Source organism: Cucumis sativus, chromosome 5 (genome assembly GCF_000004075.3).
Source record: "Cucumis sativus cultivar 9930 chromosome 5, Cucumber_9930_V3, whole genome shotgun sequence".
Classification (NCBI taxonomy): Eukaryota; Viridiplantae; Streptophyta; class Magnoliopsida; order Cucurbitales; family Cucurbitaceae; genus Cucumis; species Cucumis sativus.
Window position 1 is genome coordinate 27,214,810 of NC_026659.2, and position 11,452 is coordinate 27,226,261.

The following is an 11,452-nucleotide window of genomic DNA, read 5'->3' on the forward strand; positions in this document are numbered from 1 at the left end:
ATTGGATAAATTGAAGTATTCTGAAAAAGTAAAAGGGTCTTGATCAAACTTTTCAATAATTCAACGGTACCTTTGAAACAAAATTTTAACGTTTCCATCCAAAATTAAAGATAAATGTATTTTTTTAACTCTTTTCAAAATTAAAACACATTTTCAAAACTTTTGAAAAACTACCAAATGAAATGTTCTCTATTAATTTATATTTATTTGTTTCTTAATTTTGTATAAGGTTTTTTTTAAGTTGATTTTGAATTTTGAAATTTGTAATTGTTTTATGAAACTACGTATCAAATTCATAATTTCTAGAAAGTAATATTTCTGTTAAATATAATTTTAAATTATATATTTAATTTACAAATTCAAATATTCAAAGATTAATTCTGTAATTTAAAAAAATTATTAATCAAGTAATCAGTTTAAAAACTAAGTCCACAATTTAATCATATTTTTTGCTTCACAATTTAATTTACAAATTTTTATCTTGCAATTTACCTCACTCTATCACTCCTCAACTATACTAAATTAGTAATTTAAATATCTATCTTTTGAATGTCACTTTGATCTTTGCATTGGATGGTTAGTTCAAACTTTATACCCATTAATTTTTATATGATGACAGTGAAGGGGTAGAAAGTTACTTTATTGATTCACATATATTTAAATGTATGATGATGGTACATGTATGTAAAACAATATTTCAAACTATCCCAATCAATATTTTACTTTGTATTTTAAAAGGATAATGCTTTTATCAAAGTGGAAGATGAAGATGACAAAACTTTGTCATTTTGTCAAGACATGGATCTAAAGAACAAAGTTTCATCCCAACAAAATAAAATTCAAACCAATAAAATAATAATATATTTTTATCCACGTTATAATCGTCATAAATAATAAAAATTTGAAATTATTTACAAAATATAGAAAAAGAAAAAAAAATCATCAACTGACTCATAAAAAACTTAATGATTTTACTCTAGTTTCTAAATAGTTTCAATTTTGTTGTCATATTTTATAATGACCTAATGCAATAATTATTTATACATTAAAAAGAATTATTCAATTCAACGTTATAAAAGTAAGAAGTTAATCGACTATTATATTTAAAATAGTAATTTATATCTTATTGCATGTAATAAGTTGAGTCACGATCATGTGTGTATCTCAATATGATCAAAAGGTTTCTAATTTCACAATGGTATTAGAAATTTTTCATATAAACTAACTTCCGTAAGTTGTTTGCCACACAAGTAGCATTCAAAATTCATTTGTTCCACAAAATAGATAAATAATAAGTCATTTGATTATACATCCAATAATTAATAGTCTTATTTGGTAACTATTTCGTTTTATTGTTTTTTAATATCATGCTTATTTTTTTTCTTATTTCTTACCATAATTTACATTTTTATAAATACAATTGTTAAGTTCTTAGCTAACTTTTAACAAAAACTATTTTTTTTATATATTTTTCAAAATGTTGGCTTTGTTTTTTAAATAATCAGTAAAGGGTAGATAACAAACAGTGAAGAAGCTTTGGAGATAAAATTAACATGTATAATCTCGAATCATCGATTAACCTAAAAACTTAAGTTAGTGAATTGAGACAAATTTAATACAATATGTAACACTTTTAGTTACTTGAGGGTTTGAAACACAAGAAAGAACCAACAAGTGTAAATAAACATTAAATAAGGGAGACATATCTTTAATACATGACCTATTCCTATCACCTACTATGAGAATATTTTAAATTGTCAATTGACTAAAAAATATTGACCATTTTATAATGGTAAATTCAGTATAGTATTATTATAACATATACTTAATTTTCTATTAAAAATAAAATAAAATTGTTATAAAAAAAGGGTATAAAATTTATTTTTTCATATCTAAACTGCATCTAGTAGTACACTGGTTTTCTAAAAAAATGTCGTCTCACTCACTGAAATATGGAAATAATACAAGAGAGATATTTGATGGTGAACATGGGATGAACATCCACGCACATGTATTATCATTTCCAACACATTGGATTTTTTAAAATTTCCATAACTTTTAGGAATCTCTTTACTATGATAATACTCGTCTGTAGTATTACTTTGTCTGTATTATTTAAGGCTAGGTTGGAATTGCTTCAAGAAAAAATGTGTGTATTTTTACAAAATTACTTTTATTTAAACGGTCTCTGTAAAACCCGTTTAAAATACACTTAAAAAAATATAGATATATATAAATTTATATCGTTAAAATTGAACGGTTATATCAATTTAAACAAATAATTTTTGTGGTCGTTTATGTTTTTTTGGCCTACCATGCTCATCTGATTATTATTATATATTCCAATCGTTTTCGTCCATCCAGATTTCAACTGCTGCTGTTTTGTGATGGATGACGTCATTGGACAATTGAATCTTTCCTGTTGTTGGATCAGTTGCCGCTGATCTTGGGCATTGAATTATATAAATCGGAATCTTATAAGAAGTTTTATTATTATTTTATTTTTATGAATATTAATTATTTATTTTTAAAAAAGAAAGAAGAAAAAGTTGTAAACTGTTATGCAAAGTTTTTTTCTTTTAATTTCCATTCTAAATCCTAATGGACACTTTTAATAATTCTTTTTTCATCTTTACTAACGCAAAAAAACGTGAACACTTATAAAAAACTTGGATATAGCTTTTAGAGACGTTTTTTTTACATGGACACGTTGCGTGATCAAAACACCATCGTCTTTATCTTTACCCACGTTTTTGACGATGCATTGACAAAAATGCCTACACAAATTAAAACAGTGAGCAGAAAAGATATTTCTAACAACAACAAAAACGTTGGCGGAAATATATTTTTACTCACAATCAGCTCACGTTTGTTTGTGGACAAAAAAAAAAATTGGCCAACGAAAAGATTTTTGTTGGCAAAAACAAAATTTATCCTCATGCTACTTTGTTTTAAAATAATATATGTTTCCTTTTTGCCCATGCATTGAACGTCGCCAGAGCTTACCAACGTATTTATAGCCACACAAATAACCTAGGTTTTTTGCCATGTAAATTATGTCGTCAAATATTTAAAATATATTTCCACATACAATACGTGGTCATAACCTAAAATAAATGTCAGTAGAACTCAAACTTAAAAATTGTTCTTATAACCCCACAACCTTTTTCTCGCGTATATATTTTCGTAAGCAAAAACAATTATATGCCCACGCAATACACTAATTTTTGTCCACGTCTATAAATTCCAAGCAATGAAATTTATGTCGGCATATCATATCTTTGCCCACAAATTTTTTTACATTGCCAAAAAAGACTATGGCCAGAGAAAAAATTTCTTGTAGTACTTGTTTATTACTTTTAACAAATATTTTATTTTTCTCTTTGTTTTCGTAGACTAATACATATGTGTTAAAAATAAACTTATTTTAAATATAGAGATGTTTAGTTATGAAATATGAGCTATATATATATAGAGAGAGAGTAAATATATTGGAAAAAAATGATTATGAGTTAAAAAAAATGACCATGGTTTTTGAAAAATAAAATAGTAATCAAATTGAGCCACCATGCCACGGTGTTATGAAATGTATACTAAATAAATATATAGTACTACTTGTGCGCACATATATACATATATTGTACAAATGTAATGTATTATTAATGAGATATGCATCTTGCTCCGAAGTCAATGCACAACATTTATAGAACAAGAAAATAAAGCTACCAAACAAATAAACAAAACTATCAAACAAATAAACAAAACACACTTGCCCACAACTTTAGGGATAAAAAGGTGTCCCAAAGAGAAAAGTTTTCGTGAAATACCAAAGGAGACATTCTGACCACTTAAAACAACGTATAAAAACCTCAAACCAATCACTTCTGAAGAACGTAGAGTGTGGTTCCATAGACATGACTATTACGATAGGGTAAAACATGATAACAAACAACACACCAAACAACTCTCCAAACCTTATGCCTTAACTAATTATTTTTACTAAAATATCAAATCCAAGTAAGTTCGATACTCCAACACAATATCTTTATAAAAATACATTTCCCACAAAACACATGTCCCTCAAACAAGCCTTGCAAAAAAAGACACTAAAAAAATATAAATGACTCGTATATGCTAGACTCAACCAGTACACAAAACACATAGTCATTAGAGATACCAAAACACAATCGTCTTACATAATGTCAATCCCAAAGCACCATAAGATGCCAAGGACATAAGACTCCCCAAACACTACTCACACTATTTTCCTACGGAGCCTTAATATTTATTAGTTATAGATATGCAAAAAGATGAACTAGACTACCCTTAAAGATAAAAGTACATGTTGTAAATTATCGAATAATGGCATGAATAATTAGTTAGAAAAGAAAAAAAACTTTCACGTGCTCATTTTAATCATTGTTTCAAAAGTCTATTAATACCATAATAGAAAACCTTTTCACTAATTACAACCTTGGTAATAAACTACACTATTTTGTTATACACAATCATGAGGCAACTTTACAACTAGAGAATTGTAAAATTTCTCTCTAATTTTATTGATTGGAATCATTACATTTGTCATTTCGTACAAAATTAGGTAACGTTCATATAATAAAAATCTCATATATTCAACTCAATATATATATATATATATGAATATGAAGAGTTTGAAATTTCCATTTTAATAATTTTCGTGTGCCCATCCGTCCATTCAGCTCCAACGCAATGGGCAGCACCACACCATATATAGGAGAACCCAAATTATTCTAGCACTTCGTGCGCTCATACGTCATTTACCAAGCTGCTCCTCTATGTTGACCTTTTTTTTCTCTTTCCAATTAAAACCAAAGGTTCTCTTCTATCTCAATTCATTCGGTTCAAATTGGACTGTTGTGGCAATGTTTGAGCCACAGGCCAACTCCACCCCAACAGTAGTTGTCTGTGAATCTATGTTTCTTTGTTCTTGTTCCGAGAACAATAATAGTATCCATTTAGGATCTCAATTATCACACAAATTTGGTGTTAAAATCTAGAGTTGGAAGAAACTGTAACTAACGTTTAAAGAATAGAAACGATGAATTTGTAATTTAAAAAATAACGTGACATATAAGATAAAAAAATCTATACATGGGTATAGTACCTACTACATAGGTTTTGATTCATAAATTAAATCACTAATTATAGACTATAGTAAGTAGAGAGCTTAAATATTAAAATTGACTTACTCTTTCCTGTAGCTATTGTGGTGTGTTTATAATTATTAAAAAAAAAATTGCTTTGAACTTATTGTGGTGTGTTTATAATTATTAAAAACAGATTGCTTCAAAGGTGAAGAGTATAATTTTTCCTTCATTTTCTAATGTCCTTTTTAAAGAATGTAATAAATGAAGTTTAAAATTGAGCTTATATTTCCAATTTTTGTACTCCAAATTTTTGTTTTCCAAACAAGATGCTAATTATATTTATAAACTTAAGTATTTTCAAGTAAGAATATGTTGAGAATGACGTAATGATTTATATAATTATTATTTTAATGAAAAATATGATTAATATTATTATTTTAATGGTTATATGGTTATAATGTTATGTTTTAATAATACTAGATCTAAAATTGTTACTCTTTTTCTATATATTTGAGAATAATATTTTGATGTGAGTAGTTTTTCTCCTTCTTTTTTAACTTTTGATTTTTTCTCGGACCAATATTTTCCTTACTTTCATTCCGTACTCTGGCAATATATCTTCGAGTTGAGAAATTGTGCTAATCTTAGAAAGCAACCAATATATATGCAATTTAGCACTTCAACAAATTTTACTTTCAAGATAATGGTTTGCCACGGCATAACAATGATTGATATTTGTTTTCAAAAAATTTCACCCTAGTCAATCATTTATGACTAAATTATATATGTTCATTTTTTTTTTGTTGTTTTATATATACACACGGGCGCACATCTTTGCTTAGTATTAATCTTAATTAAGTAGTCTTTTTTTGGAGCATTTCTTCAATGATCAAATAAATTATAATAAATATGCCAATTTTACATCTATCAACATTATAACAATTATCGAGATGCATTTGTTGTTGAGTAAATACATATTGCTCAATGATAAGTCATAGTTGACACACAATTTTTTAATCAAAACATTCAATATCACATGGTTTACTCCTTAAGATATATTATTTATATTAGTTGACAAAATTAACACACCATCAAATTAGATTGAAAAGAATCCAAACCATAACACAATTAACATGGAAACCTAAAAATGACTTATTGAAATCAAGTATTCAAATAAAAACTTTTATTAAAAAATCAAATCATTCTATACACAACGATAATTAAAATAAACTATAATCTAACCATCCAATTTAGGATAAAAAATGAGGAAATTTCAAAGCTTTGGGTAATTGGATTCACATACAAAAATAAGAATACCTTAAAGAAATGAGAAAAAATGGTTATAAATGATGCTTGAGGTCTAAAGCTTAGGAAAGTAATGTGTGCGAGTGCGTTATATATATATATATATTAAAGATATATTTGGCGCTTCGGCTTCTTGAAGAAGCCAGGGAAAGCACTTGGCAAAATTTCCCGCCCATTTCTCTGCACTCTAATCCATCAATGGCTCCCAAATCCGATAGCGCAGAAGGTGAACACTTACATCCATCTTTTGAACTGTTGCTCACATGAATTCCTAGTAATAATTTTGATTTCAATTTTGGATTTATGATGTCTTCAGTGTTGAATTAAATCCTTCAATCTTACTTTCGTTTCTAAAATTTCCAGCGATCGTGCTCAACTTCGTAAACGAGGTACTTGTTTCATCATCATGCTTCATGATTTATCTGTTTATCCATTAAGTGTTTGCAAATTCACTTGTTTTATTGCTATTTTGCGAGCGTGTGTAGTTTCGTTTTCCCTCTTATGCGCTTATTGCAGCGAAGATTGCAAAGTTTTACGCTGTGTAGTACTTATGCCATTTTTTTTGTTTAGCTGTAACCCTAATTTGTACATAGAAGAACTTACGATCTTCATTAATTGAGCGTTGGGTGAACACACACTATTTAGAACTCATGTTATTTTCTCAAGAAGCGATTTGTTTCTATGGACCTTCATTTCGATGTTTATTGTGTTTGCAGTTTCATTATGAAACTCATGCATCATTCCTATCATTTCTTTTCTTTGGTGAGGCCTTTTGTGCTTTCCTGTCTAAATGCATGTGCCATATTTCTGTTCTGTTCAGCAAAATCGTCCAATAAACTCCCAAAATGCAGCCGATTCATTACAAAAGTTCAATCTCAAGAAAACGGCGGTGCAAAAGGCACTGGATTCCCTCGCCGACAGTGGACGGATTTCATTCAAGGAGTATGGCAAGCAGAAGATATATATCGCTCGGCAAGACCAATTTCAGATCCCCAACAGCGAGGAACTCACTCAGATGAAGGAAGCAAACGCCAAACTGCAGAAACAGCTAGGCGAGCACAAAAAGGCTATTAGCCAGGTTGAGGAAGGTAATGATACTAGTAAATTTCAAAGTAGCCCTCAATAATGTAAATGTTATGTATCACTTGAGCCGTTTCAGTTTTGGTATTTAAGTTTCGAGAAATGAAAATAATAGTATCCTGATTTTTTGTAACAGAAATTCGAACATTGCAGTCAAACTTAACGCTGGAACAAATGCGGGAAAAGGAAGCTATGCTCAGAATGGAGGTAGATGGATGCTAAATCAGATAGCTGTAACTTTATTCTGATCAGTGATATTGTTACCTTTTCTTTATCTCTTGTTAATGTCTCAAAAAGTAGCTTGTTTGATAAATGCTTGTCAGGTCAAGGAATTGGAAGAGAAATTAGAAGTATTGCGCAGAGGTGTAACGTTGGTGAGCCCAGAAGACCGCAAAGCAATTGAGCAGATATACTCTGAGAAATTAAGCCAGTGGCGAAAGCGAAAAAGGATGTTCAAAGATATATGGGATGCTATCACTGAGAACTCATCCAAGGATTTAAAAGAATTTAAGGTTCGTCATTTTGCTTGTCCCCATTTTTACCCAAGTTCTTCTTACTTACTTTTTTATTTTTGCAGGAAGAACTTGGCATTGAGTACGATGAAGATGTGGGCGTGAACTTGCAGTCATTTAGCGATATGTTACCACAAAATAGAAAGAGGCCCAGGGGTAAGTGAGTGATACCATAAACTGGGGCGTTCAACTAAAGTAAGTAAGAGCAGAATTATTTGCTTATTACTTTTCTTTATTCAATCCGTTCGTAAAGGCAAATACATGTAGATTCTGTCTGCCTAAAGCTTGGCTTTTGTATCACGAATACTTATCAAGTTGCTTCCCGTTGATTCATCCCAAGTTGAAGGCACCATTTATTTACTATACTGCTGAGTAAAGAAACTGCCGTCCTTGACTATGTTTTTTTTTTACCGTATACTAATGTTTACGGTCGGTGAGGTACTTTCTTTCAAATGATTCTGAACTAAACTTATAATACTTTGCAATAGAAGAGGTAATGTTCTCTGCTGTTGAATGAACTCAAGAAGAAAGTTTTATTTCTTATATGCACTATGTTGTACAGCCTTTAGCCTTTTATGGGTACTCGATAAGTTTTCATTTCAGAGGAAAATCAGGAAATCAGTGTTCCATGCCTTGGATAGACGAGGAGGAAACTGAGATTTTACATCATAGTACAATAGATTATTTTACATCATAGTACAATATATTACAAGTTACCAAAATTGTACCAATATACCCCAGAGTTGAGATGTCTAGATGAATCCCAAAGAGAAGAATTTTACAATATCATTTCAACAGACAAAAAATTGATATTCAGTCATGAGGGAAACCAATTTAAATATTTGCACACTATATCAAGCTTAAGGTTCTTAAAATAAACGAATTCTACTTACAAAATTTATTATCTTTAAACAGACGTCAATCAAGATACGATATGTTGAAGCTCCTCAGTGCCCACGGACATCTATTGTCCTTATAACAGCCTCATTCCCTATGCTTGTATTTTGTGCAGTATCATTGTTATCAGATTCCTCATTGTTTGCTGTGATCTCTGCAGACTCCGACTCCATCTTCTCACAAGACACGAAGCTCAAATTCTTTTCCTCAAGAGCCGAATTGCTGCTTTCTCCATTCGCAGCATCAACATCACTCTCGTCAAAAGTCAAATCCTTCTCCAGCAGTTCGATTATATTTATTGCTTCAATTGGAATCTCATTTTCCTTTAAACTAGCATCCCCGGCTTCTGAACTAGAAGAAGACACTGGCTGCTTCAATTCTATTTCATTTTCACTCTCCTCCACTTCTATAGACGAACTTCCACCATGTGTTTCCTTGTTCATTTCTTTCTCAGTGTTCTTGGATTCAAGAGTTTCAGTGGATTTTCTTGGTTTTGGACTCAGATTACTCAGGTCATCATGATCAAGTGATTTAGATTGAGAGAGTTCAACTGCAGCTCTTGCAGCAGCTGCTGCATATGCAGCCGACTCGAATGCTGCCTGAGCAGCATCGGCCACATCTTTGTACTTCTTTCTTCCTCTCATCGAATCAGCATACCGATTGTCCTTCTCTATCTCTTCAGGTAAAATCTGAAAAACACCCTCCTCTTTGGTTTCCTGCTGTGGTTGTTCCTTCGTCTCTTCTGCCATAACCATAACTTTCTCCTGCATTGAATTTATAGGCATTCAATAACTCAAACTTGTAATTGATTACTACTTCCAATCTCATTAATCACACACCATACCTCAGTTGAAGCTTCGTAAGCCTCCAAATCTTTCAAAGTAATGCCATGTTCAGAAGCAATTTGTTTAAGTAACTTCAATTTGATCTCCAAGCTTGCTGACCTTGCCGACAGCTTCTGTACTATCTGAAAACCCCCAAGATGACCACATCATTCAGTGAAAACAGCGAGGGAACATTAGCATAAGAATACAAGCACCAGTGCTTCAAGTGAAATGATAAGAACAAATCATAACATAACATACCATTGGACCAACAGAACAATTGTTGCGTAACTCAATAGCACGAGCCGTAAACTCCTTCCCAAAACGAGTGGTGATAACTGAACGAATCTCTATAAGCTCTGGGAAATCCCCACATCTTGAAGATGCAAAAATCAAACCTGAAATTGCTTCCTTGAGTTCCTCTGGGCATTCTCTACATATTTAGGATCAAACCCAAAATGAAATCATAAGTCAGTTCAAAAGGAAAAAGAGAAACCAATGGTTGTATACAATTTACATCTTCATTTGCCAACCTCTCATGTTCAAGTTGCTTGATTCTTTCCAATACAACCTCACAATAACTCTCTATTATAGCATACGCATCCAACAGTTTCTGGTCCTTAATAACTTGCTCCACCTGTCAAAATCTTAGTATTAGGGACATTTTAATGTTTCATTTATATTTCCTGATGTCCTGTCAAGCCCATAAAGATGTTGAATTTCCTAAGCTTGGAGGTTATTAAGTCCAAATCCAAGCTTAAAACTTAAAAGTATGAAACAAGAAAAACAGATGATCTTACACGAAAGAGGGCCCTCTCATGGTGGCCAAGCTGGAGCAACTGAACTACATCAGAACGAGCCTGGGAGGATCTAACCTGGCGCTGGTTTGCAAGAACAGCGAGCCGTGATATGGCCAAATTCACAAGAGCTTTGAACCTTGTGGTCTTAAAGCTTCTTCCCAGCAGTGCATCAAGCTTCTTTCCCATGACTCCAATGTTTCTGAGAGATCTTTGTTAAGAGAACTCCGACAACTTCTCCTTTCATGGAGGGAAAGCCGCTTTAAAATACATAGCCACGTCAATAGGTGAACTATAAGAGTTTGCCACGTGGACGCCAGGTAGAATTCAAAAAGAACATAAAAGTAAATATACAGGTTTAGACTTTAGGGACTGGAAAAAATCAAGTTTTTCTAATTCATCATCTACCAAGTTGCCTTATTTTGAATTGGGTCTTTTCTAGATGGTCCTTTAAATCCCCTTTTTATTTAATACCATAAATTTCAAGATTTGAGATCTGAAATTGGTGAAAATAAATAAAATACCAATTTCTTCTCTTAATGATCGACAATTACATTTAGAATAGTCAACAAATATACATATATTTTACAAAAAAGCATCAGTTTCAGACGTGGACACTCATGGACAAAATTAAGACATAAAAAGTCGTCTTAATTACAAGTAGAAATGAAACGTGTCTTAGGGGGGAAAGGGAAAGGCTTGACACGGTTTGCGTGTAAAAAACACAAAAATCACAATCAATGTAAACAACGGGAAGAAGGGTCTTTAAAATGAATCAATTTTCTTCGAGTTTTGGATTTTCTTATTTTTCCATGAAAATTGTCGAAGTCTGTAGTAAAGATTGAAAAGAACGGATGCTATTAGATTGTTGTGATTACTATTTACTAATGAAATAAAGGAAGATGGAAGGA

At 31.3% G+C, this 11,452-nt stretch overlaps 2 protein-coding genes across 2 annotated transcripts; one reads left to right on the forward strand and one right to left on the reverse strand.

Annotated features, from left to right (window-relative positions):
* Window positions 1-6,500: 6,500 nt before the first annotated feature.
* Window positions 6,501-8,541, forward strand: LOC101222139 (homologous-pairing protein 2 homolog). The gene is made up of 6 exons (XM_004135056.3): window positions 6,501-6,657; window positions 6,795-6,820; window positions 7,252-7,519; window positions 7,648-7,718; window positions 7,835-8,023; window positions 8,089-8,541. Exons 1-6 carry the CDS (start codon window positions 6,630-6,632, stop codon window positions 8,185-8,187), a joined length of 681 nt encoding a protein of 226 aa, XP_004135104.1. The 5' UTR covers window positions 6,501-6,629; the 3' UTR covers window positions 8,188-8,541.
* Window positions 8,542-8,633: 92 nt separating this feature from the next.
* On the reverse strand, window positions 8,634-10,949 carry LOC101220964. Its single transcript, XM_004135052.3, has 5 exons — window positions 10,545-10,949; window positions 10,278-10,381; window positions 10,006-10,177; window positions 9,765-9,887; window positions 8,634-9,684 (listed from the first exon to the last, which is right to left on the reverse strand). Exons 1-5 carry the CDS (start codon window positions 10,728-10,730, stop codon window positions 8,971-8,973), a joined length of 1,299 nt encoding a protein of 432 aa, XP_004135100.1. The 5' UTR covers window positions 10,731-10,949; the 3' UTR covers window positions 8,634-8,970.
* Between the last annotated feature and the right edge of the window lie 503 nt (window positions 10,950-11,452).